This window comes from Scyliorhinus canicula, chromosome 10 (assembly GCF_902713615.1).
Source record: "Scyliorhinus canicula chromosome 10, sScyCan1.1, whole genome shotgun sequence".
NCBI lineage: Eukaryota > Metazoa > Chordata > Chondrichthyes > Carcharhiniformes > Scyliorhinidae > Scyliorhinus > Scyliorhinus canicula.
The window spans coordinates 187256741-187284687 of record NC_052155.1 but is presented as its reverse complement, the minus strand read 5'-3'; the positions used below and the strand labels follow the sequence as shown (position 1 = coordinate 187284687).

The following is a 27947-nucleotide window of genomic DNA, read 5'->3' as shown; positions in this document are numbered from 1 at the left end:
CTCATAGCCTATGTTAATAGTTGGTTGGATTAAATTTCTAATCAACGGTGAAAGCACCACAGGCCCTCACCCAACCTGGGATGGGAGACTTGGTAATTGTAGTGCTATTGAAGAGGAGGGTTAGGTATTCCCTTATTAGAGACCATCGCCTGGCATTTACAGAACATGAATGATACCTGTCTCTTGCCAAGAGTAGATCTTGTCCAGATCCTGCTGTAGGCGAGCATAGATCACCTCAATTTCATTGTTGTCACTGGAGTTATATACCATTGCATCACGTGTACAACTGCCCCCATGATGGGCTTACTTGATAGCATACTCCACAATGTAACATTGAAGCAGCTCTCAACTCTGTTCTGGCATTCAGCTCTTCTATCCATTTCTGGAGAAAGGAGATGACGATAAGCTCAACGGTAACTATCCAGAGCATCACTCATGGTCAAGCAGCTAACTTAAACACATTGTTGGAATGTGGAAGGGTAGACTAGTGGTTGGCGAATGCAATTGTTCCTCTTCAACTCCAGACTATCCTGCAAGTCAATGTCTTAATGGGATGAACAATACGATCAAAATAAATAGAGACTTTTATCAGTGTCCTATGCTGGTACATGGCATGGTTTCAATGCATTGAGCTACAGCAATATGTCTATGCACATTTGTCCACTGGGGAAATTGCTCAGCATTGCCCCTTGCCAATTTGGATCATAATTATCTAGTATTTAGGGCAATTTGGCATTGACCCCCTGATGAAGCAGAAGCTTGTGTGCTGAATGGAGGATTTTAGGAATATTGGATTCTAAACATTTGCCCATTTAAGGGTTGTAAGCCTGGAGTTAAGGGTGTGTTTGACTGCAGTGGTCATGTTTTTTAAGATAATCCTGTTTTGCAGGGCCTGGGAGCTTTTAGGAGCCAGAAGGTAAAATTGAACAACGGAATGTGTTTTTCAGTCTGGGCTAATGCACTTGGGGGGGCCTTGGGGAGATGATGTCATCGCTGAGTGGAGCTAAGAAATTCGGAGAAATTTTGAGAAAGCTTTGGAGAGAAATTGAAGTCTGATCTGTCTGACACGGAGTCCACAATTCTCTCCCAGTAGGATAGTTCTAAAAAGAGTAATAATATTTAAAGCAGAGTAGTCTAGTCTGAGGACAAGGAAGAATCTGAAACACACCAGGTGAACCAGCTTTTTGAAGACATCCAGGCAGAGTCCTCAGGGGTTCTAACTTGAGCCCAAACCTGTTCTGTAAAGCAAGTATTACTCTATGGCATGCGTATTTTAAGATGGATCGATAGCAGTATGTTTCTTTACTTGTTGTTTAATGGAGTAGTAATGTTTAAGGGGTAATTGTAAGCTGTTCTTTTTGGGTGTGAAGTCAAAGAGTTTAATATTGTATTCATAATAAAGTTTTGTTTTAAAAATACCGAATCTCTATTTCTTCGTGTAATCACTCCTGGGCGAATCATTCTTTCTGCACAGTCTTATAAAACAAACTAAAATATTGGGGTTTCGGTCCAGTATCCCAGCCACTGTTGGGAGTCTGGTCAGGGATCATAATAATCGCCTTGTGTGGATTTCTACAATGGAAGCACGGTGGCACAGTGTTTAGCACTGCTGCCTCACAGTGCCAGGTACCTGGGATCGATTCCGGACTTGGGTGACTGCGTGGAGTTTACTTTCTCCCTGTGTCTGCATGGGTTTCCTCCGAGTGCTTCGGTTTCCTCCCACAGTCCCGAGATATGCAGGTTAGAGTGGATTGGCCATGATAAATTGCCTCTAGGTGGGGTTACGGGGGGAGGGTGGGGTTACGGGGGTAGGGTGGGGGGATACGGTGGGGGGGGGGGTGGGCTTACAGGGATCAGGTGGGGGGATTGGGCCTAGGTAGGATGTTCTTTCAGAGGATCGAGGCAGACTTGATGGGCCGCATGGCTTCCTTCTGCACTGTAGGGATTCTAAGAATTAAGTATGATTTGAAGTGTCATATTATGGCAATGGTTTGTTTTTCATATTAGATATTCATTCAACTGACCAAAGCAAAGCTAGTTATAAATCTCAAGTACAATCTGAACCATTCTTGGATGAAGGTGACTAATCACATTGTCCCACTGATGGATCAGAAGGACCCAGGTTCAAGACCTACTTCCAGCTTGTTCGCAAGAGGGCAACAGCTCAATGAAGGTTGTAAATCAGCCTAGAAAATTCTTTCAAGATTCTACATCATGTGGGGAGGGTGAACAATACACGAGGATAAGCACAACAACCACCCACCATAAAGGACAGAGAAAAATGTTCAGGTAAAGAAGCAATGCTTGTTACAAGAAAATTGGGGATCAATGGCAGGGAAAGGTTGATATCAAATAAATTTGCAGGATTAAAAGTGCATCTAATTTTCATTTAAATTCTTCTAGCGCTCTGTACACACGTCATCTCACACACACAAGTAAATTCTAAGATACTTCTGCATCTCCCTTCCCTCTTGTCAGCTCGAGGCTGTAATGTGTGCTTCTAGATCTGTTACAATCTTGAACATGTCAAGGAAGTTCAATTTAACGATCGCCTTTAGAGCCTCGAATATCTCCCAACAAGCCTCCTTCACTCCAGGGCAAATATCTTGGGGTCTTCAGCCTCTTCTCGTGGCTCCCTTCCATTCTTCAGATAGTTTATCAGTTTAGTTTTTTTTTCCTGTAACACAACCAATACCTTTGCAGCGGGGCCGTGACCAGAACTACACACAGTACCCCACAGGGTGACCATCTTTCACTGATGTGTTTTAACCTCTGACTTACACATCACAGGACACCAAACCTCTTTGTCACACAAACCTTGACTCAGTTTCTCTCTCACCGCAGATGCTGACAGACCCGTTGAGTATTCCCAGCATTTTCTGTTTTTACTCCCAAAATCTTGTGTTGTGCCCCACTCTGGCGTTAACTTTCTAATCCCTTTACATACAGCTGGAAAGATGGAAGATCGGCCCAGTGCTCTAAGATAACTTTGCATTTTGGTCTATCCTGTTCCTAGTGTTTATACTTAATACCCGCTGCTACTCCAGATGTTTAAATGCCCTTAATTCACTTATCTGCTGCTTTTAATAGGAGTGGGTTCCGCCCTAAGGGTGATGCCATTGGTAAATCTCTCTCTTGGCTCGGGGTTTATTGCCCCTTTTCCCACTCACTTTCTCCCTTCATCAAAGTGGAATTTTAACCAGAATTTAGCCACCGGCCCAAGGGAGATGGTCAGGGCTTCGGCTGGACTCCAACAGCCACAAACCGCCTGGTGCCAGATGCACCCCCAGGGCATCCCCCCACCCTGGTGGTCATCTCCCACCCCGTGCCCCTCACTCCCCCATGCCCTCACTCCCCCCGTGCCCCTCACTCCCCCCGTGCCCCTCACTCCCCCCGTGCCCCTCACTCCCCCCGTGCCCCTCACTCCCCCCGTGCCCCTCACTCACCCCCGTGTCCCTCACTCACTCCCCTGCCCCTCCCACCCCCGTCCCTCCCACCCCCGTCCCTCACTCACTCCCCTGCCCCTCACTCCCCCATGTCCCTCACTCCCGTGTCCCTCACTCACTCCCCTGCCCCTCACTCCCCCCGTGTCCCTCACTCCCCCCGCGCCCCTCACTCCCCCCGCATGTCACTCACTCCCCCGCCCCTCACTCCCCCGCCCCTCACTCCCCCGTCCCTCACTCACTCCCCTGTCCCTCACTCCCCCCGTGTCCCTCACTCACTCCCCTGTCCCTCACTCCCCCCGTGTCCCTCACTCCCCTGCCCCTCACTCCCCCCGTGCCCCTCACTCCCCCCCGTGTCCCTCACTCACTCCCCTGCCCCTCCCACCCCCGTCCCTCCCACCCCCGTCCCTCACTCACTCCCCTGCCCCTCACTCCCCCATGTCCCTCACTCCCGTGTCCCTCACTCACTCCCCTGCCCCTCACTCCCCCCGTGCCCCTCACTCCCCCCGCGCCCCTCACTCCCCCCGCGCCCCTCACTCCCCCCGCATGTCCCTCACTCCCCCGTCCCTCACTCCCCCCGTGTCCCTCACTCACTCCCCTGTCCCTCACTCCCCCCGTGTCCCTCACTCACTCCCCCTGTCCCTCACTCCCCCCACCCACACACACCAGATCCCCTCCCCCCAATGCCCCCTCCCCCGGGTGCCGCTTACTTGATCTCCGCAGTTGCCGCGGGCAGCCTCCAGGTTTGGGGCCGGCTGAGGGAGGACTCGGCGGCTGCCCCCGGTGCGGAGCGGGGCGGCTGCCGAGCCGGCGGGAGGCCATGGGGCGGGGGGTCCGGGGGCGGGGGGTCCGGGTCCGGGAGCCTCCCTGAGGGGAAAAGGCAGGCCGCGCGCGGGGGCGCAACGGGCGGGAGAATGGGCGGGGGTGGGGCCGGAGTGAGGCTGGGGTGGGCGGGGCCAGTGTGGGGTGGGCTAGAGTGGGCGGGGTCAGAGAGGGGCGGGGTTTTGGTGGGCGCGACTGTGGGGTGGAGCCAGAGAGGGGCGGGGCTGGAGTGGGCGGGACCAGGGAGGGGTGTGGTCTGTGGGCGAGGTCACGCTGGGCGTGGCCAGTGTGGACGGACCTCCTCCTAGATTTGGGCGGGAGAGTGAGCTGAATGAGTGGCATGTGGAGAGACGGACAGAGATATAGACTGAGGAGACAGAGGATGGAGCTATCCAGGGATGGAGGCATATGGAAAGAGGAGATATACTTAGAGGGTGAGGAGATATGGAGAGAGGAGAGGGATTGAGAGAGTGAGGGGATATGGAGAGAGGAGAGATATTGAGAGAGTGAGGGATTGAGAGAGTGAGGGGATATGGAGAGAGGAGAGGGATTGAGAGTGAGGGGAGAGAGGAGAGGGATTGAGAGTGAGGGATATGGAGAGAGGAGAGGGATTGAGAGAGTGAGGGGATATGGAGAGAGGAGAGGGATTGAGAGAGTGAGGGGATATGGAGAGAGGAGAGGGATTGAGAGAGTGAGGGGATAGAAGGGAGAGAGGAGAGGGATTGAGAGAGTGAGGGGATATGGAGAGAGGAGAGATATTGAGAGAGTGAGGGGATAGGGAGAGAGGAGCGATATTGAGAGAGTGAGGAGGTAGGGAGAGAGGAGAGGGATTGAGAGAGTAAGGAGATAGGGATAAAGCTGATCAGGGGAATACGAGAGATTAATCGGGAATTTGGGAAATAAAGAGAGATAAATGGAGAAAAGGAGAGACCCGATCTACCCACAGCCAATTGGGAACAAGACTCGTTCTACCAAGTTAATGATTCTTCACTCAGTCAAAAACAGCCTTCTCCCAGGTTGCTTGCAGCATTGCCCAGGAGATTAATTGTCCATTCCTGGAAGTTGCTGGACAACAGTGCTACATACTGAGCCATGGTTGACACTGTTAACACTTTTGGTGTTGCAACATCTGTTTCTGTTAATCTCTGTAAAATACATTTGGTTTAAGACAGAAGTCATCAGTGTAATCCTGGTGCCATGAGTTAGAACCTAATTCTGTATATTCCACTGGGGTCGCACTACAACTCACACATGTACCTACAAGGCTTATTTTTATTTTAAAGGAAATTCATAGAATTTTTATCATAGAATTTACAGCGCAGAAGGAGGCCATTCGGCCCATCGAGTCTGCACCGGCTCTTGGAAAGAGCACCCTACTCAAGGTCAACACCTCCACCCTATCCCCATAACCCAGTAACCCCACCCAACACTAAGGGCAATTTTGGACACTAAGGGCAATTTAACATGGCCAATCCACCTAACCTGCACATCTTTGGACTGGGAGGAAACCGGAGTACCCGGAGGAAACCCACGCACACGTGGGGAGGATGTGCAGACTCCGCACAGACAGTGACCCAAGCCGGAATCGAAACTGGGACCCTGGAGCTGTGAAGTATTTGTGCTATCCACAATGCTACCATGCTACCGAAATTCATTAGAATCTTCGAAAAAATTAATTAGTTCACGGAAGCTTTTACACAAATTTAGCCTTACAAGAAAAATGAGTGAGATCATATCAGTGGAATGAATGTCCTTAACTTTCAAGATATTGTTACGGTCATAGCTTTAAAAACTGAATTGTTTCACTCACTATAATAACTATGGGAGCCACAAAAGGCTGTATATAAAAATGTTCATTAATTTATTTGAGCTTGGTGAATGAAGAATGATAACGGTGAATATGCTTACTTGCTTCTAGATGAGTTGATGTAAATAAATCTTGTTCGAAGCCAGATGTTGCCAGTAGCCTGGTGCAACCCTGGTGTTGTGAAGTAGCCGGGTGCTTAATGCTGACGGCCTGATTCACAACACCAGCTGCAGCACCTTACCATTAGATCAGTGGCTGCACACTTCACTCTGCACGATGCCTAGAAAGCAGCAATCATCCGGTCACCTTTCCAAAAAAAGAAGAGGAAAATAAAACATAAAAGAAAGTAAGAACATTGGTAAGAACAGTAATAACAAAAATGTCTTCATTTAACATGTTTGAATTTTGCATCCTGTCACAGGACTTTAAATGTTTATCATCTTTGTGGTGACTGATACTGTAGTACCCGAACTCTGCCGTTGAAGCCATTTATAGTATACAAACTCTTCCATCACTCTAGTATTCAAATTCTTCAATGAAACCAAATCCTCCAGTCCTCTAATCCTCTCATCGAAACCCATCTCTCTAATCCGTAACCCTCTCATTGAAACCAATCCCTCTAATCTCTAACCCTCCCATCAATGGCCATCCTTCTAATCCTTAACCCTCCCATCGCGACCATCCCTCTAACCATTAACCCTCCCATCTAGACCCATCCCTCTGATCTTAACGCTCGCATCACAATCATCCCTCTAATCCTTAACCCTCCCATCAAAACCCATCCTTCTAATCCTTAACCCTCCCATCGAACTCCATTCCTCTAATCGTTAACCCTCCCATCGAAACCCATCCTTCTAATCCTTAACCCTCCCATCACAACCACCCCTCTAATCCTTTATCATCCCTCTAATCCTTAACCCTCCCATTGAAATCCATCTCTCTAACCATTAACCCTCCCATCTGGACATCCCTCTAATCTTAACCCTCGCATCGCGAACATCCCTCTAACCTTCCCATCAAAACCCATTGCCCCAGTCCTTAACTCACCCATTGAGGCCGACCCACCTTGTACACTCTCCCCCATCAAAATCCATCCCTCCAGAATCCTACCTATCCAGCAGAACCCACCTCTTGTACACTCATTTTTCATGCATTTTCAATACATTTGTTCATATTGGGACCATTGCGCCTGGTCCCCTTTATTCTACGTTATGTGGAGGGCGCAGTAAATCTATACAAGAAGATTGGTTATTGGCGCAATGAAAGGCTTGGCCAATTATTTAATTTATTCCGAAATAAGTTTATTTCTGTGCTGTGTTTCCAAGAGGTGGTGGGTTGTTGTAATGGGCAAGTTTATACGGTCAAGTCCCTCTCTCTCACCACACATAGAGAACCTTGAAAAGTCATGGATATTGATAATGATGGCTGCAAAATGGCAGGCAGCATAGTGCTCAGGTGGCCAGGGTCCTAAGAAATTCACCCCATTGACTTTTAAAGAATTGTCAGCAATCAGAAATTCAGGAAATCTCTTTTCTCCTTCAAAAAATAATGTTGGTATCAGCTATTGAAACCTCTATGTTGCATTGATCTGTTTGGGCTTGATAAAGACTTTATCCATTTAGTGCTATTTGGCGTAAGAACTGGGAGCAGGAGTCAGTAATTCAGCCCATCGAGCCCACTCCGCCATTCAATACAATCACGGCTGACCCCATCCTGTCCTCAACTCCACTTTCCTGCCCGTTCTCCATAACCCTTCAACCCATCACTAATTGAAAATCTGTCTCTTTAAATGTACTCAATGTCCCGGCACCCGCTGCATTCTGAATTAGTGAATTCCACAGACTCACAACGCTTTGAGAGAAGTAGTTTCTTCTCATCTCTGTTCTAAATCTGCTGCCCCTTATCCTAAAACTACGACCTCTCGATCTAGAATGTTCCACAAGAGGAAGCATCCACTCTATGTCTACTTTGTCAATACTTTATATCATCTTATATACCTCAATTAGATCTCTCATTCTTCCAAACTCGAGAGAGAATCGGCCTAAACTGCTCGATCTCTCCTCATACGACAAACCCTCATCTCTGGAATCAATCTAGTGAACCTCCCTTGAACTGCCTCTAATGCAACTACATCCCTCCTCAAATAAGGGGACCAAAACTGTACACAGTCCTCCAGGTGTGGTCTGACCGATGCCTGTACAGTTGCAGCAAAGCTTCCCTATAATATACTCTATCCCTTTAGCTAGAAAGGTCAAAATCACCTTTGCTTTGCTTATTGCCTGCTATAGCTACATACTAGTTTTCTGTGATTCATGCACAAGTACACCCAGATCCCTCTGCACCAAGCACTCTGAAGGTTCTCTCCATTTAGATAATATGTTTTTCCACTTTTCCGACCAAAATGGACAACCTCACAGTTAGCCACGTTAAACTCCATCTGCCAAATTGTGGCCCACTCGCCTAACCTATCTTTGTCCAATTGTAAATTTCTTTTATCCTCATTGAAACTTATTATCCCACCTATTTTGGTGTCATCTGCAAATTTGGCTATTGTAGCTTCTATCCCTACATCCAAGTCATCAATATACATTCTAAATAATTGATGGCCAAGGACCGAACCCTGAGGCACCCCACTAGTTACATCTTGCCTTCCAGGTTTGATTCCGGTCCCAGGTCACTGTCCGTGTGGAGTTAGCACATTCTCCCCGTGGCCACATGGGTCTCACCCCCACAACCCAAAAAGATGTGCAGGGTAGGTGGATTGGCCACCCTAAATTGCCCCTTAATTGGAAAAAATTATTGGGTACTCTAAATTTATTTTTTAAAATTTAGCCAACCTGAAAAAGACCCATTTTTCCCAACTCTCTACTTTCTGTCGGTTAGCCAGTATTCTATCCAAGCTAATAAATTACCCCTAAATCAATGTTTTTTTTTTATAAATGTTTTTATTCAGTTTTCATATTTTATGTTGAACAAATTACAAATTGTTAGGAGAGAGAAACAAAAAAGAAAACAAACACGCAAAAATTAACATACATATTTACAGGTAAGCATCTTCGTAGTAGTAACTGCGCCCCCCCCCCCCCCCCTCAACATGTTTATTTAGCTTGGTTTTGGGCCTTAGCTAGCCATCGAACCCCCGTAACGAACCTGTAGCCCCCCCCCCCCTCCCGCTACCTTCCCCCGACTATTCTTCCTCTTGTACATTGGCCACAAATAGGTCCCGGAACAGTTGCATGAATGGCTCCCACGTTCTGTGGAAGCCGTCGTCCGACCCTCGGATGGCAAATTTGATTTTCTCCATTTGGAGAGATTCCGAGAGGTCGGACAGCCAGTCCGCAGCTCTGGGCGGTGCTGCTGACCGCCAGCCAAACAGGATTCTACGGCGGGCGATCAGGGAGGCAAAGGCAAGGGCGTCCGCCCTCCTCCCCAGGAATAGATCTGGCTGGTCTGAAACCCCGAAGACCGCCACTATCGGGCATGGCTCCACCCTCACCCCCACCACTTTGGACATAGCCTCGAAGAAGGCTGTCCAGTACTCCACAAGTCTGGGGCAAGACCAGAACATGTGGGCGTGGTTGGCCGGGCCTCTTTGGCACCGCTCACATCTGTCTTCCACCTCCGGGAAGAACCTACTCATACGGGTTCTTGTTAAGTGGGCTCTATGTACCACTTTTAGTTGCGTCAGGCTGAGCCTTGCGCACGTGGAGGTGGAGTTGACCCTATGCAGTGCTTCGCTCCAGAGTCCCCACCCTATCTCCATCCCCAGGTCGTCCTCCCATTTCCTCCTTGTTGCGTCCAGTACGGTGTCGTCCCTATCTACCAGTCGGTCATACATGTCACTACAGTTCCCTTTCTCTAGGATACTTGCGTCCAGTAGGTCTTCCAGTAGTGTCTGTCGTGGCGGTTGTGGGTACGTCCTTGTCTCCTTTCGTAGGAAGTTTTTGAGCTGCAGGTACCGTAGCTCGTTCCCCCCAGCTAGCTGAAATTTCTCTGTCAGTTCGTCCAGTGTTGCGATCCTGTCGTCCGTGTATAGGTCCCTGACTGTCAGTGTTCCCCCGTCCTGCCTCCACCTTTTGAAGGTGGCGTCGGTCAGTGCTGGTTTGAACCTATGGTTGTTGCAGATGGGAGCCCTGTTCGACATTTTGGTCAGGCCAAGTTGCTGCCGCAGTTGGTTCCAGGATTGGAGGGTGGCTGTCACCACTGGGCTGCTGGAGTGTTTTTTGGGTGGGGATGGGAGTGCTGCCGTGGCGAGGGCCCGGAGGGAGGTTCCCATGCAGGAGGCCTCCTCCGCACGCACCCCTAAATCAATGTTACCTTACCTTTATCAAAGCTATCTTAACCTTTTGTGCAGCACCTTATCAAATGCCTTCTGGAAGTCCAGATATACTACATCTACAGGACCCCCATTATCCACTTGGCTTGTTACATCTTTGAAGAACTCTAGCAAATTAGTGAAACACGAGTTACCCCACATGAAAACCATGCTGACTCTGGTGGATTCATAGAATCACAGAATTTACAGTGCAGAAGGAGGCCATTCAGCCCATCAAGTCTACACCGGCCCCTGAAAGAGCACCCTACCTAAGCCCTCACCTCCACCCTATCCCCATATCCCAGCTACCCCACCTAACTTTTTGGACACTATCGGGCAACTTAGCGCGACCAATCCACCTAACCTGCACATCTTTGGACTGTGAGAGGTAACCGGAGCAGATGAGTGTGAGAGGTGTGGGCGGGGGCCAGCGAATCATGCGCACATGTTTTGGGGTTGTGAAAAGTTGGGAAGATTCTGGGCGGGAGTGTTCGTGACCTTAGCCAGGATAGTGGAGGAGGGAGTGGACCCGGACCCTTTGGTGGCGATATTTGGGATTTCAGAGAAGCCGGAGCTCATGGAGAGGAGGAAGGCCGATGTCTTGGCCTTCGCCTCTCTATTGCACGGCGACAAATTTTGCTGGAGTGGCAGTCGGCATCGCCACCGGGGGTAGCAGCATGATTGGGTGACCTGTACAACTCCCTGCGGTTAGAGAAGATAAAGTATGAGTTAAGGACCTCAGCAGAGGAGTTTGAGAAAAGGTGGGGGATGTTTGTGACCGTGTTTGAGGAGCTGTTCGTCGCAGGGGTGTTGGGAGGGGGGAGGTGATGGGGAGGGGGGAGGGTGAAGAAGGAGAAAAATCTGTACAAACTGTATAGTTGATTGTTGGGAAGAATGTATCCCGGGGTCTTTATTTGTTGTAACCTGTTTTGATACAAGTTTGAATAAAATGCGTTTTTTAAAAAAGCACTGCTGCCTCACAGCGCCAGGGTCCCGGGTTCAATTCCGGCCTTGACTGTGACTGTCTGTGCGGAGTTTGCACTTTCTCCCCGTGTCTGCGTGGGTTTCCTCCGTGTGATCCGGTTTCCTCCCTCAGTCCAAAGATGTGCAGGTTAGGTGGATTGTCCCCTTAGTGTCCAGGGATGTACAGGTTAAGTGGGGTTATGAAATAGGGCGGGGGAGTGGACCTCTTTCTTTCAGAGGGACGGTGCAGACTCGATGGGCCAAATGGCCTCCTTCTGCACTATAGAGATTCTAATTTCCCAACGATAGATGTTAACCTAACTGGTCTATAGTTTCCTACCATCTGCCTCCCTCCATTTGAAAGTGAAAATCGCTTATTGTCACAAGTAGGCTTCAAATGAAGTTAGTGTGAAAAACCCCGAGTCGCCACATTCCGGCGCCTGTTCGGGGAGGCTGGTGCGGGAATTGAACCCGCGCTGCTGGCCTGCCTTGGTCTGCTTTCAAAGCCAGCGATTTAGCCCAGTGTGCTAAACCAGCCATTTGTGAATACGGGTGTTGCCATCAGACCTTGGGCACGTCTGCCTTCAGTCCCAATAGTTTGTTTAGTACTTTTTTCCTATCGATGATGATTTTTCTAAGTTCCTTCCTTTCTATTATCTCTGCATTACCTGTCACTATTGGGATGGTACTCGTGTCCTCCGCCATGAAAACTGAGGCGAAATATTGATTTCGCATCTCCACCATTCCTATGTTCCCCACTATTAACTCCCATCTCATCTGCCAAGGAACCAACATTCACTTTAGCTACTCTCTTTTTATCTGCTGATTAAAGCTTTTTCTATTCTTTTTTATATTTTGCGCTAGTTTTCTTCCATAATTTACCTTTGCTCTTTTTATTAATTTTTTAGTAACCCTTTGTTGATCTTTAAAAGTTTCCCAATCTTCCAGCCTGCTACTGGCCTGTGCAATACTGTATGCCTTTGTTTTTGTCTTCACGATTATCTTTAACTTCCTTGCTCAGCCGTGGGTGTTTTTTTTCCCACCTCTTACAATCGTTCTTCCTCTCTGGAATATATTTTAGTTGGGAGGAATTGAATATCTCCTTGAACAACTGCCACTGCTCACCAACTGTCCTACCTTTTAGTCTTCGTCCACATTTGGGCCAGATTTGTCCTCATGTCAACGTAATTACCTTTGTCTAACTTCAGAACCTAAGTGTGGGACTCCAGTTTCTCGCCCTCAAACTGAATTTGAAATTCTATCATACTATGATCACTCTTTCCCAGAGGACACTTAACTGTGAGGTGATTAATTAATCCCTCCTCATTGCACAGGACCAAAGCCAGAATAGCCTGCTTCCTGGTTGGTGTCAACATATTGAAACAATCTCTAACATATTCAATGGACTCTCCCTCAAGGCTACCCTTGCCAATTTGTTTAATCCAGTCTATATGCATATTAAAATCACCCATCATTATTGTCAGACCTTTCTTACAAGCCTCCAATCTTTCCTGGCTTATACTGTGCCCCACTGTGCAACTACTGTTTAGGGATCTATAAATTACTCCCACCAGGGACTTTTTTCTTTTGCTATTTCTATTTCTACCCAGACTGATTGCACGTCTTGATCTCCAGTACTTATATCATTTCTCACTATAGGGACGGCGTGGTGGCGCAGTGGTTAGCACTGCTGCTTCATGGCGCCGAGGACCCAGGGTCGATCCTGGTCCCAGGTCACCGTCCGTGTGGAGTTTGCACATTCTCCCCGTGTCTGTGTGGGTCTCACCCCCACAACCCAAAGATGTGCACGTCAGGTGAATTGGCCATGCTAAATTGCCCCTTAATTGGAAAACAAAAGAATTGGGTACTCTAAATTTAAAAAAAACCCTTCTCACTATAGTACCGATCCTTTCCTTTACCAGCAAAGCTACACTATCGCCTTTACTTTCTATCTGTCCTTCTGAAATACCGAGTACCCTTGGATATTCAAAACCCAGAACTGGTCTCCTTGTAACTATGTCTCAATAATCACAACCAGATCATAGCCCTTTGTCTCCATTTGTGTTGTTAACTCATTATTCCTGTTCCAAATGCTTCATGCATTCAGATACAAAGCCTTTAAGTTTATTCTGTTATCAAATTTCCCTATTCTTGTATGATTCCTTGGTGCAATATGACATTCACACGATCTGTCCCTTCGTTTTATTTTCTGGTAACAATCCACCTCATCATTAACCTGCACTCCTTCCTTCACCATTAACTTTAATTTTCCATGCAACTGACCACCCCCCCACCCCTCACACTACTTAAAGCACAATCTACAGCCCTGTTAGTATGTTAGCAACAGGAGCCGACCATGAAATGAAATGAAAATCGCTTATTGTCACAAGTAGGCTTCAAATGAAGTTACTGTGAAAAGCCCCTAGTCGCCACATTCCGGCGCCTGTTCGGGGAGGCTGGTACGGGAATTGAACCGTGCTGCTGGCCTGCCTTGGTCTACTTTCAAAGCCAACTCTTTAGCCCTGTGCTAAACCATCCAGCCCCTCAAGCCTGTTGCACCATTCAATTGGATCACGGTGATCTGTATCTTAACCCCATTGACCCACCTTGGCCCCCGAGCCCTTAACACCTGAACAGCATTTGCCTAATATTTATTGAAAATTTTCACTTGGTCCCCAACCCACCCCCACGCTCACCACCCTTCAACAGCACCTTCCAAACCAGCGAACCCCACCATCTGGAAGGACATGGGCAGTAGATGCATGGGAACCCCACCACCTGCAAGTTCCCTGCCACATCACTCACCACCCCGACTTGGAAATATATCACCGTTCCTTCACTGTCGCTGGGTCACAATCCTGCAACTCCCTCCCTAGCAGCGCCGTGGGTGTACCTACACCACATGGACTGCGGAGGCTCACCACCATCTTCTCAAGGGCAGTTAGGGATGGGCAATAAATGCAGGCCCAGCCAGCAATGCCCAAAGCCCAGGAAAAAGTCTGTGCAACCTGGCCTCATCACCTCTCCCTTTTAGCCCCAATATCAGTTTGGTGACTCTTTACATTTCTCTTGAGATGTGGTGCCCAGAACTGAACACCATTACTCTAAATAGGCGTGTAGCCAGTGTTTTATATAAGTAAAGTGACTGCCAACCCTTTATTCTTTGGCCTGTTTGAGATAAAGGCCAGCATTGCATTAGCTCTTGTGACTATTACGTATTGGCTTGTGATAATTTCAGGACACGAACAGCAAAATCTCTCTGCTCCACTGGGTAGATCTTTTAAATTGGGTCAACAATCCCACTTTCCAATCTCAGTCGATGTTTTCCCAATGTTTTATTCTTTCCCCAGGCCCTTCTGTACCAGCAGTACCGGGCATGCAGCCAGCTCATGGTGGATTTTCCATTAATTCTCTGAGCTGGTGGTGTTGGGATAAGCCAGGACAATTTATCTTCCTAGTTTATGTGTTCTCTGTGTGACCTAGATTGTGTCCAACAACCTGCATTTATTCAGTGTCTTTGACATAGCCCAACGTCCCGTGGAAGGGTTGTCAAATGCTGAGGCAGGTGGGTAAGAACATATTAGGACTGGTGGGAAAGTTTGATCAAATGTGGTAGGTTTAAGGAGCGAGAGAAGTAACATAAAGGAACAGGAGGAGGCCATTTGGCCCCTCGAACCTCCTCCACCTATCAATAAGATCATGGCTGATTCAATGTGGCCTTAACTCCTCTTTCCTGCCTGTCCCCCATAACCCTTGACTCCCTTGTTGATCAAAAATCTGTCCAACTCCGCCTTGATTATGCTCAGTGACTCAGCCTACACGCTGTCTCTGAAGGGACTTCCAAACACGGCCAACCATCTGGGAGAATAAATTCCTCCTCGCCTCCATCTTAAATGGGAGACCGCTAGCTTTGAAACGGTGTCAACTGGCTCTAGATTCCCCAACAAGAGGAAACATGCTCTCAGCATCTACCCTGTTCAAGCCCCCTCAGAATCTTACACGTTCCAATCAGATAACCCCTCAGTCTTCTAAACTCCGATGAGGTGGAGAGAATTGGAGATGGAAATGCGGAATTTAGTTCCTAGACAATTGAAGGCAACTGGAAAACAAGAGCTCCACAATCCCAAGGGATCATTTATGTGGGTGTGGCCTCCTGGAAACCTGCAGCCCCCACAGCCATCAGCAGTCCTGTGATTCCCATCACCTACGAACCCTTATATAATGCGTGATTCACTCTTTTGAAGACCCTTTAGTCACCCAGTAGCACAAGCTAAAACGCAAAATACTGCAGATGTTGGAAATCTGAAATGAAAACAGAAAGTGCTGTTATTACCCAGCAGGTCAAGCAGCGTCTGTGGAGAGAGAAAAACAGAGTTAACACTTCAGGTTTGATGATCTTTTCTCAGACCTGGGAAAAGTTAGCGATGCGATCGGTTTTCAGCAAGTATGGAGGGAAGGGGGAACAGATCGGAGAGATTAAATGACAAAGGAATGATGGAGCAGGGCAGCACGGTAGCACAGTGTTTAGCACAGTTGCTTCACAGCTTCAGGGTGCCAGGTTCGATTCCCCGCTGGGTCACTGTCTGCGGAGCCTGCACGCTCTCCCCGTTTCTGCGTGGGTTTCCACCGGGTGCTCCGGTTTCCTCCCACAGTCAAAAGATGTGCAGGTTAGGTGCATTGGCCATGATAAATTGCCCTTAGTGTCCAGAAAGTCGGGGTGGAGTTACTGGGATAGGGTGGAGGTGTGGGCTTGGGGAGGGTGCTCTTTCAAAGGGCGGTGCTGACCTGATGGGCCGAATGGCCTCCTACTGCACTGTAAATTCTACAAAAAGGAAAGGGGAGGTGCGCGGTTCTGCTTTTCACATTTACACTTCCCTGGACAATCTTTTATTCTTTTACTTGTCCCATTCCCAGTCCCTCTCACTTACCTAGCCCAATCGCAGACATTCCCCTTGCTCTTTCCTTCCCGCCTTTCTCTGCCTCTGTGTTTGCACAAAACCCACCGACTTTTTCCCGTTCCAATAGAAGCCTGAAACGTTAACTCTGTCTTTCCCCACAGATGCTGCCTATTCTGCTGAGTATTTCCTGTATTTTCTCTTTTTTATTTCGGCGGCAGGAGACCTCTTTAGACCTGGAGTGGTGCACTGAGGGTGATGGTAAGAGGGTAAAGATTGGAAACTTTAGTGCAGCCTTTAAAAAGCCGAGAAGATTGCAGCAGCTTAGGGGAGCAGCTTTCGAGTAGGAAAGTGTTTGGCACAGCGAGATACCTACTAGATTGACGTACCATGCGATTCTGTGACACTGGCGAGGTGATGAAACCCGGGAGCAGGAATTACAAGGAGGCAGTAAAGAGTTGATCTTGGCCCAGCTGACCTGAGTAATGGTTTGCATCTAGTGCACAAGCTGAGATATCTGTTCCACACACTTGTGAAGCAACAGCCTGACATACTTACACTCATAGAATTGGTGCTGTGTGGGGCAGAGTCGTGGATGATATGCGAGGTGGAGTTGGTGGGTGGGGTCAGTTAGAGTTGGTGGGTGGGTAAAGTGGATGTGGTTGGGTGGGTCGGTGGGCGGGTAGTGAGTGAACATAGAATATACATTGCAGAAGGAGGCCATTCAGCCCATCAAATCTGCACCGACCCACTTAAACCCTCACTTCCACCCTATCCCCGCAACCCAAAACCCCTCCTAATCTTTTTCTTGGTCACTAAGGGCAATTTAGCACGGCCAATCCACCTAACCTGCACCTCTTTGGACAGTGGGAGGAAAACGGAGCACCCGGAGGAAACTCACGCAGACACGGGGAGACTCCGCACAGACAGTGACCCAGCGGCGAATGGAACCTGGGGACCCTGGCGCTGTGGAAGCCACAGTGCTATCCACTTGTGCTACCGTGCTGCCCTAGAGTGAGTGGATGGGGTAGCGGGTGTTGGGGTAGAGCAATGGTAGCTGGGGGAGAGTTGATGATAGGTGGGGATATGGGAGGGAGGACACATGGGCGTGGAGCTGAGGGGGTTCAATGTGTGGCTACAACATAACCTTGAATTTTGAGATGTTAAAACAATACGGAAAATAATTCAGAGAACGTTTTCTTAAATGGCTGACTCAAAGGACCAGTAGATAAGAGCCACGACTGATTAATCTGGTATTAAATGCTGTCATACTACAGACAAGGTTACGTGGTGCTAAGCTCTCCCCATGGTGACCTGTACTTGTGACTCAATTGTTCTGACGGTAATTAACATTATGACTCAAAGTTGCGACATCAATTGTAACAGGGCAGTTTCAAATCCGAACACGGGCTGATTGTCTCTTTAACCTGATGGGCAAGCACAGTGAGATGTCTGTTTCTATTTTAGCTGCAAAGCTAAACAACGAGGGTATGCGTCTGGTAATCGCGTGTCGAAGATTTAACTGATATTCACAGCTCTCTGGTCACCGCCTTTGGGAAATAATTGTTAAAATGCGATGAAACACCAGCCAGCAAATTATTGGCAGGTATCTCTAATTCATCGCTGAATACCGTTGCTCAGTATTTATCGAGACTGCTTATGAAAAATCACTGGACGAAATCACCCCGTATTTATTCATCAGCTTTTATTGAGCTTAAACGTGGCTGAGTGCAATTAGTCTGCAACAGCGCAGCCCCCACATTTGCCTGGGTAAATACATATCAACCGACAGATTGTTCCAGAATAATCGTTAGAAGGCTGCGACGTTGCATTGTACCCGGCTGCTGAAAGAGCGAGGCAGTGTGACCAAATTAATACCTCCCACTTTCTTCATCCTTCCTGTAAGTTTCAGCAGTGACGCACATGGTTAAGCAAAATTCTCCCGAGCGAATATCCCATTCTACTTATATCTTAGAAATGATCATGGAAATAGCTGCAAAGTTGCTTTGCAGAATGCCAAAGGGACACTGTGCCGCTTAATTCCACTGATGCAGTGAACGTATCTGGAGCAGATCCCACAGTGTGCAGCTAAATTAATGGAATATGGAACTAAAAATAACACAATAAATATCACACAAAGTGCCCTCACTGCTGGTCTTGCTGCAGAATTGATGTACTGTCTGCTTCCTGGGTAACCTGATAAGTGGTGCTTCAACAACAACAATTTGCATTCATATAGCACCTTTAATGTCATGAAACATCTCCAAAGGCAGTTGAAAGGGACGCCATCATTTTAAAATAAATTTAGAGTACCCAATTCATTTTTTCCAATTAAGGGGCAATTTAGCCTGGCCAATCCACCTACGCTGCACATCTTTGGGTTGTGGGCTCCACGGTGGTGGTTGCGTCCCTTAAAATCTGGGGACAGTGGAGGCGGCATAGGGGGGAAGTGAAGGCCTCAGTTTGGGCCCCGATATGGGGTAATCACCGTTTTGCGCCGGGGAGAACGGGTGGGGGATTTTTGAGTTGGCACAGGGCAGGCATCAGACAGTTTGGGGACCTCTTCCTGGATGGGAAGTTCGCGACTCTGGAGGAGCTGGTGGGGAAGTGGAACGGAGTTTCCACGGCTGCCGCCAAGGGGGGTGCAAGATAAGGTGCTTTCGGGGACATGGGTCGGTGAAGGAAAGGTCTCGGCTATTTACCAGCTGATGCAGGAGGAGGCCTCAGTAGAAGAGCTCAAAGCGAAGTGGGAGGAAGAGCTAGGGGAAGAGATTGAAGATGGAACGTGGTCGGACGCCCTGGAAAGGGTGAATTCCTCCTCCTCTTGCGCACGGCTCAGCCTAATTCAGCTGAAGGTGCTGCATAGGGCTCACATGACGGGGGCAAGGATGAGCCGGTTCTTCGGAGGGGAAGATAGGTGCGGGAGGTGTTCGGGAGGCCCGGCGAACCACACCCATATGTTTTGGGCATGTCCGGCTCTGGAGGGGTTTTGGAAGGGGGTGGCGGGGACTTTGTCGGAAGTGGTCGGGTCTAGGGTCAAGCCGGGCTGGGGGCTCGCGATCTTTGGGGTAGCTTCGGAGCCGGGAGTGCAGGAGGCGAGAGAGGCTGACATTCTGGCCTTTGTATCTCTAGTAGCCCGGCGCAGGATCCTGTTACAGTGGAGGGATACGCGGCCCCCCGAGTTCGGAGGCCTGGGTCAACGACATGGCTGGGTTCATCAAGCTGGAGAGGATGAAGTTTGCCCTGAGGGGGTCGGTACAGGGGTTCTTTCGGCGGTGGCAGCCCTTTCTCGATTTCCTGGTGAAGGGGAAGAGAGTGGTCGGTCTCAGCAGCAACTTGGGGGGGGGGTTGGTTTGGGGATGGTTAGGGAGTTTGTTTTTGCGGCGGTGGGTTTGCTATGTTATTTTCTCTCTTGTATTGTTGTTTTTGTTATTATTTATTTTAGGGGGTGAGTTCTTTTCTTGTGTTGGTGTGGAAACACGCCTTTGTTTTAAATTGTGGGGAGAAAATTTGTTACTGAAGAACTTGAATAAAAATTATTTAAAAAAAAAAAATCTTTGGGTTGTGGGGGCAAAACCCACACAGACATGGGGAGAATGTGCAAACTCCACACGGACAGTGACCCAGAGCCGGGATCGAACCTGGGACCTTGGTGCCGTGAGGCAGCAGTGCTAACCACTGCACCACGGTGCTGCCCTAGGGACACTATCAAAACAAATTTGATACGTGCGGAGCCATTGGTACAGGTGACCAAAAGCTCGGACAAAGAGGTAGGTTTTTAAGGAGCCTCTTAAAGGAGGTGAGTGAGGTGGAGAGATTTAGGGAGGGAATTCTGGGGCTCAAGACCTTGTCTAACCAGTCTGGTCAACTGACCAGGGAAGATTAGCAGCTTATCAAGCTCTTACAATTGGCAGCTGAAGGCACGTTTGCCAACATTGGAGAGTTGACGATCGGAGATGCGCAAAAGCTTGGAACTGCAAGGAGTGCAGAGATTTTGGAGGATTATACGGCTAGAGGAGGTTCACAGAGATGGGGAGGGTTTGAAAACGGGGATTTCGTAGTAAAGATGAGGCTAATCTCTTTGGTCGATGGGAGGAATAGGGGTGTTGAGGGTTGGGCAGTGGGAGTGTCGAAGGATGGAGGTGGTACGAGGGTTACAAGAAGGTATAATTGAAACAAGAAGGCAGCAGCTACCCAGCGCCTGACGCATTTAGAATCCGTGGAGGGTGTCAGATTGATTTATAATCATGGGGGTTGGTAATTTTTTAATCGGACATTTTTCTGGAGATTTCATCACATGATCTGCCCCCACCCACTCACACACACACCAACTCTGGTCACCTGATCACATCAATTGGAAAGGCAGAGCTTCCATGCTCGATTGAATGGGCTGTCTAACAATAGCAATAAAAGTGTTTGAAGAAAATATTTTTTTAATTGCCCATTGATTTTCTCCTGGATTGTTTGCACAGCAATCAAGGGCGGCACAGTGGTTAGCACTGCTACCTCGCAACGCCAGAAACCCAGGTTCAATTCCGACCTTGGACAACTGACTGTGTTGAGTCTGCACATCCTCCCCGTGTCTGCGTGGGTTTCCTCCGGGTGCTCCGGTTTCCTCCCACAGTCCAAAGATGTGCAGGTTAGGTGGATTGGCCATGATAAAAAAATTGCCCCTCAGTGTCCAGGGATGTGCAGGTGAGGTAGGGTTGCGGGGCGTGGGCCTAGATATGGTGCTCTTTCAGAGGGTGGATGAAGACTCGATGGGCTGAATGGCCTCCTGCACTTTAAGGATTCTATGATAAAGGACTCTTACAACACTGATGGAGGCCGTTTAACCCACCAGACTCCTGTCAGCTCTTCGAAAGAGATATTCAATTAGTCCTACTGTCCAACCCCCCCCCACCGACCCCGCTCTTTCCCCACCGTCCTTCAAATTTTCCATTTCAAATAAGGTGTCATTCCTGGATGCAACCGTAAGGCTGTATTTCCAGAGGCCGCAGGAACAAGGGCTCCCTGTGGAAACGGTGCTGGCTTTCTACAGGCAGGGTTGCTGCAGCGTCTTTCTGAGGTACTGGCCCAGAGACCTTTCCCATGGAGCTTTGTCATTGCCTCTTTATTTCCTACTTAGAGGTGGGCACCTTAAAAAGCTCGGAGCACCCGTGGAATGTGATTTTCCGGCTAGTTCATCTTTTTTGAATCTCTCCGCGGATCGAGCCTATTCAAAGGAGGAGAAAGGAATAGAAATGTTTGACTTCCCAGAAGATGGGCAACACATGAGAAGTAGGGCACCTACCCAACGTTACCTGTATCGAAGGATCTAATGGATCCTCAGGATGTCACTTTTACCAGTGGGAGGCTTAAGGAAGCTTTGTACCATACCGAAGAGTGAGCTGATGCCACCAATCCACAGCAAGAGTGGCCCACCCTGGAGCAGTGCAAGATTTTCTTACGTTGTGTTCTTTATTTCTGGGCTCATTCCATGCTGGCGCAAGTGGATCAGCAAATATTTGTCAGTCGTCAATTCCTAGGTTCACGTCGCAAGTGCCAGACTCCCTGATCACATGGGCCGACAGCTATATTGTTTGAACAAATATTGACTGGGGATTAATTCCTCTGCTATTCTTTGAATTAGTGCCATGGGATCTTTTACATCCACCTCAGAGGGCAAACAGAGGCCTTGCTTTGGGGTCACATCCAAAAGGCTGCACTGGTGCCTAGATATTTGTGATAATGCCTCTCTCAAGAGAACCCACAATCTCCTGACTCGGAGGCATGTGTGCTAGCCACTAAAGCCAAGACTGACATACAGGACAACAGCTTGCATATACCTTTCGCAGACTGCATCATCTCAAAGCACTTCATCAACGAGTAACGGGTTATGGGCACCAGGCTGATGAAGATCTGGAAGGGTTAAAACAATTTAGTCAGAAGTGGCTTGTAAGCAGGTAAACGAGGACACTGGAGTACTGTGTACAGTTTGGGTCTCCTTTATTCAAGAAACTACATAATTGCATTAGAAGCAGTTCAGCAAAGTTTCACTTGACTCCTGGGGTGAGGAGGGGGGTTATCTTATGCGGAAAGGCTGGACAGGTTGGGTTTGTATCCATTGCAGTTCATAGGATTGAGAGATGATCTTATTGAAACATATAAGATCCTCAGGGGACTTGACAGGGTGGACACTAAAAGGATGTTTTGCCCTGTGTAGGAGAGACCAGAACTAGGAGTTACTGTTTAAAAATAAGAGGTCTCCCATTTCAGACAGAGATGAGAATTTTTTTCTCTCAGAGGGAAGTAGGTCTGTGGAACTCTCTTCCCCAGATAGTGGTAGAGGCGGGTTAGTGAATATGTTTGAGGCAGAGGTAGATAGATTCTTGACTAACAAGGGAATCAAAAGTGTTTCGGGGCATGGTAGGATAATGATGTAGAGGCCACAATCAGATCAGGCATGATCTTATTGAAAGGCAGGAGCAAGCTCAAGGGGCCATTCGGTCTATCCCTGCTCCTAATTTGTATGTCCGTATATAAGTTTGCCGTACAAACTCCAGAGTTTGGTGCCTTGACATTTGAACAAATGGCCAAGTGCCATGAACTAAAGGGAGAGATGAGGCTGGAGCCATAAGAACAAAGGAAAGAGAGGGTGTGGTGGGGCTAGAGTACTGTGTACAGTTTGGGGATCCTATTATGGGGCTGGAGAGGTTACAGAGATAGGAAGAGGTGAGGCCACCAAGGGAATTAGAAACCAATTCAGAAATTCAGTTCTGGGGCATTGGAAGTTTAATGCAGGTGATGTCCTAGTGGTGTACTTGCTGTGAGAGGATACAGCTAGCAGAGTTTCGGATGAGTTGCTGTTGTGTAGAATGATGGAGAAGATTGTGAGGCGGCTCAGGAGTGCATGAGGCTAATCAAGGTAACAAAGGCTTGTGCGGGTTTCAGCAGCTGGTGGGCTGAAGTATGGCTATGGCAAATATTGTCATGGAGATGGGCTTCTTAGTGACGTAGAATTCATGGAGTTTAATAGCACATCTATATCCATTACCATTAATCCTTTAATTCACTGCTCATGAAGCTACCCTATTTAACTAATTATCAATATTATTACCACTACCAATATTAGCATTATATCTATTATTAAAACCTAACAACTATTAACAATAGTGGCAGTGGTGTATCTATTAGCAAAATTACTAGTTCAATATTCACTACCATTCATACCTACACATATTGCTAATAATACTTGCTTTATACTTACTATTATTAATGCTGAATCTATGTTTATGACCAATAACGTTGGTTCTATATTTGTTACCAATCATACTAATCCTATATCGTTACCATTAATACTAATCATATATTAATTACCATTGATGACTGTCCTATAATTAATACTATGAATGCCAGCACTGTAGGCAAAGCCAATAACACTAGCACTCTATTTATTATTGTTAATGTTCACATGTATTATCATTAACAGTTGCCCTTTATTACTGCCCATACTAGCCTAATATCAACTCATGGAATGCTAGCCACATATACACAATTTATATCATTAACCAGTCTATATTTAATACCAATAACGTTAATCCAATGTTATTGTTCTTCCCGCACCTCACGGTTACAAGGCATACTTTCATCTGATTCCTTGAACAGGTTTCTAGCCTGTCACCAGAGGCTTCTAGTTTGAGGGGTGCTGCTCCACACCAAGCATGGCAAACCGCCTGGCGTTGTCATGTTGGAAGGGTTTTGCAGGTTGGTACTCAAACCTGTTAGCCATGTTATGTACGGCACCTCCTGGGACTCGAACCTGGAACCTCTGTCTCAGAGGCAGGGGCGCTACCCACTGCGCCACACAAGACTTCCATTAGTCCTATGTGTAAAACCAATAATACTAGCCTCATATTTGCTATTATTATGCTGGACTCATCTTCACAGTGAATAATACCATCCCTATATCATGAGCATTAATGCTAGCCCCATATTCACTACAACTAAATCTAATCCCACATTCAGTATCACTAATTAGCACTAATGTTAGTCCTATATAAAAACTATTAATACTTACCCTGTACCCATTATTAGAAGTGCAAATGTTATAATCGTTAGCAAAAGCACCAGCCCCATATTCACCAGCAATGATTATAGTCAAATATTTATTACCACTAATACTGGCTTTATATTCATTCCTATTACTAGCAGACATATTCATTGTCATTAACTCACACCCTATATTACATTATGGATATTTACCATATATTCAATAACACAACACAGGATCAAGATGAATCATTAACAACGTTCTCTATATTTGTTCCAATAATACTATCCCTAGATTCCTATCATTCATGCTAACCCTAGGTTTATTACCATTGATGTGTGCCTTATAGTTATTTGAATTTATGCAAAGTCTTTAATTATTAATAGTACCTTTAGTCATTAGAATTAATGCTAGCCTTAAAATCATTACCAATGATCTTATATTAGTTAGCATTGGACCAATCCTATATTAATCATGAATAATGCAAGTCCAATTATCATTAACACTAGCCCAATACCATCACTATCAATGGCAGTTCAATATTAACTACCATTAATATTCATCCTGTACTTATTATTAATAATAACCTTATCTTAATTGCCAATGATGCAGGAAGTAGCTATATTTATTGTCATTATGTATGCCTGCTTGTGCCGGTACAATGCCAACTGAGAGGTTCACCTGCATTATTTTTATTTTGTGTCCCCTTTACATTGATCAATAATCATTCACTGTTTCCTGTTTCCTTGGCTAAATGAATAAATTGATTGTCAGTGAGCTAGCAATTCCAAACCAGATTGGAAAACCAGAGCCCGAACGGTTTGGAACTAAAGTCTGCCTTTTGACTCAATATTCTTTTTGGGATATTGCAGATGTGCATTACCTTGTTCCAGATGTGGGAAAAGTAGGAAGAAAAGACGGTTGCTGTATCTCTATCGTGTCTTTCTTGACCTCGGAGCGTCACAAAGCGCATTACATCCGATGCAGTCTCTGTTGTGATGCAGGAAATGCGGCAGCCTATCTGCGCACAGCAAGCTCCCACAAGCAGCAGGAGACATTGAGACTGTGTTTTCGATGCTGGGGAGGGGCGGGGGTAATCATTGGCCCGGGCACCAGGAGGTGCTCCCCGATACTAGCCAGTTGCCAAGAATGGAAGTAACGAAAATAATTGCAGTGCCATTCAGAAATGCTGTCATCCGATAGAAGGTCAGGGATAACAAGTCCGCAACATGTAGACTTTGTCAGTGTCTAGCCTTTAAATATTCGCAAATAAGGAGTAGCTGTTCTATCTGACGCAGATTGTCAGCTGATGCCCACTTCAGTTTGGAGAAAAATAAAGAATAGCAGAATGGGAAACCTACAGGTATCTACAGCTGCCTGTGATCCAAGTTCCTCCTGCTACGCCCACCCTCGATTGAAACTCAGAAGATGTACGATACAGGCAAGAATCACCAGCCCGTCTCGATAAATGAAATCAAGTGGTGCAGTCATTTCCCTTGCAATGCGTAATTATTTTTGTTACCTCTCGTCTGGCCTCGTCAAATGATGGGAGAACACCAGCTTTGTTGAATTGTGGGGGAGGTGGTGGGAAAGGGGCGGATGTGGAGGGGGGGGTGGGGGAGGATAGGAAAAGGAGCTCTAATGAAAGGGAACACACCCAAAATCGTTAACCTGTCTTTTCTCTTTTCAGATGCTGACTGACCCACTGTGTACTTCCAGCATTTTCTGCTGTTATGCAGAAGAGGACAAATGTCTGCAGTCTCACTTTGAACTGATGATGCACAGGAAACATTCCTGAATTCGTTCATTTGTCATCCGCATGTATAACAATTTCACATCCATTTTTTTGTTCGGCCAACCTTCCTAGCATCCGACTACAACTTACTAATTAAGGAGGCGAGGTTTAATTTTGCCAGAGCATCAATTAAAACATAACGTGGCTCTTTTTGAAAGCAGAGTCCTTGATCATTCAAATTTAATAAACCTTTGGACAGTGTGAATAATATCAACAGTATATGAATAAGAACGGATTCATAATGTGGTGATTAACTGAGGGTAGCAGTGTGTGAAAAAAGTAAAATAAAAACATTATTTGTTCAAAAAATCAACAAGAGAGAAAAATTGCAGTTTAATCCAAAATCTTAAAAATAATTACTGAACAGAATTTCTTTTGCGGTCTTATAGCAAGTTTTATTTTATGAAAGCTCACCTGCCTGTTCTTCTGCATTTTCTTGCCAGAATCTTCTGATATCAGGGTGGTATATGTAGCTCTGTCTGCTGAATTGGGTGAGTTTGCTACACCCTGGTACTGCGATCAGAGTGACACATGGAGCATTTTATAATCTACTGGCCTGCACCATGTATAATGGTGGCAGGGGGGTGTCAGCAGACTGAGAGTACAGTCAATGCACGTTAACTGGCTGTACATCACCCTCTCTTCTAAGTGGTTTTGATCTGAAGTCACTCCATGAGCAACCTGATTAGAATCGCTCGCCTCCCCCATTTAAAAAAAAAACCCAACATGATACAGCAAAAAGAGAGGGCTTTGCAAATTGATTTTAAAAATGTTCCAGAAAATAACCCCTCCCTTTCCCAGGAAATGCAGTGTTAGTTTTCATTTTAGTCATGCCACTTCCCATCAATAATAAAACGTTTGGAAGACTAATATGTGGGAAATAATAACATTGTCAGAGGGCGTTGCGTGTGTGTCATCTCAGGATTTAAACCATTAGCAGCTATAATGTCTGTTTAAACCAGAAGGGAAGATTGAACATACTGTGTGCGCAGTTCTGGTCACCATATTAAAAGCAGGAAGTAGAGGCGTTGGAGAAGGTGCAAGAAAGATTTACCAGGGCGCTACCAGAATTGAGAGGTTATAGCTAACAGGAAAGATTGAACAAGCTGTGGCTCTTTTTTGGGAAGGTTGAGCAGTGACCCGATGGATGTCTTCAAGACTATGAAAGGCTTTGATAGGGTAGTCACTGCGACAGTGTCCCCACTTGGGGTGACCAGAACTAGAGTCATAAATATAAGACTCGCTGATAAATCCAATGGGGAATTCCGGAGAAACCTCTTTACCCGGGAGTGGTGAGAATGTGGAACTCACTCCTACTTGGGAGTGGTTGAGGTGAATAATATAGATTTGCTGATGGGGTGAGATGAAGAGGGGGGTGGGAAGAAGCTGGCATTGAATAGACGGACCGAACGGCTTGTTTCTACATTGCGTAATCTGTAACTCTCTTTTGATGGTGGACATCTAGGCCCAACCACCTTCAGCTGCATCATCAATGACCTCCCTTCCATCGTAAGGTTGGAAGTAGGGATGTTCGCTGATGACTACACAATATTCAGCACAATTTGTGACTCCTCAGATAATGAAGCAGTCCATGTCCAAATGCAGCAAGAGCTGGACAATATCCAGGTTTGTGCTGACGAGTGGCAAGTTACATTCACGCCACACAAGTGCCGGGCAATGCCGATCTCCTACAAGAGATGATCTAACCATCGCCTCTTGACATTCAATGGCATTACCATCGCTGAATCCCCCACAATCAACATCCTGGGGTTGCCACTGATCAAAAACTGAACTGGACTAGCCATATTAATACTGTAGCTACCAGCGCAGGTCAAAGACTAGGAATCCTAAGGTGGGTAACTCACCTCCTGACAC

The 27947-nt window shown here is 46.9% G+C and overlaps 1 protein-coding gene and 1 long non-coding RNA gene across 8 annotated transcripts in view; one reads left to right on the top strand and one right to left on the bottom strand.

Moving 5' to 3' along the window:
• topaz1 (testis and ovary specific PAZ domain containing 1) overlaps window positions 1-6225 on the bottom strand; it is a 71370-nt gene extending 65145 nt beyond the window's left edge. For 3 of the 7 annotated variants that reach the window (XM_038810349.1, XM_038810352.1, XM_038810350.1), the window contains exon 1: window positions 2818-3229. In XM_038810349.1, the coding sequence (XP_038666277.1) occupies window positions 2818-2995 (178 nt within the window). In that variant the 5' untranslated portion in view covers window positions 2996-3229. Of the gene's footprint in view, window positions 1-2817; window positions 3230-4153; window positions 4280-6173 lie in introns of those variants that run through there. The other 4 variants (XM_038810356.1, XM_038810354.1, XM_038810351.1 and 1 more) reach the window with 4 other exon arrangements.
• Window positions 4592-26370, top strand: LOC119972852. The gene is made up of 3 exons (XR_005462162.1): window positions 4592-4699; window positions 6184-6418; window positions 25968-26370. It is a non-coding gene; the product is annotated as an uncharacterized LOC119972852 (long non-coding RNA).
• The last annotated feature ends 1577 nt before the right edge of the window (window positions 26371-27947 follow it).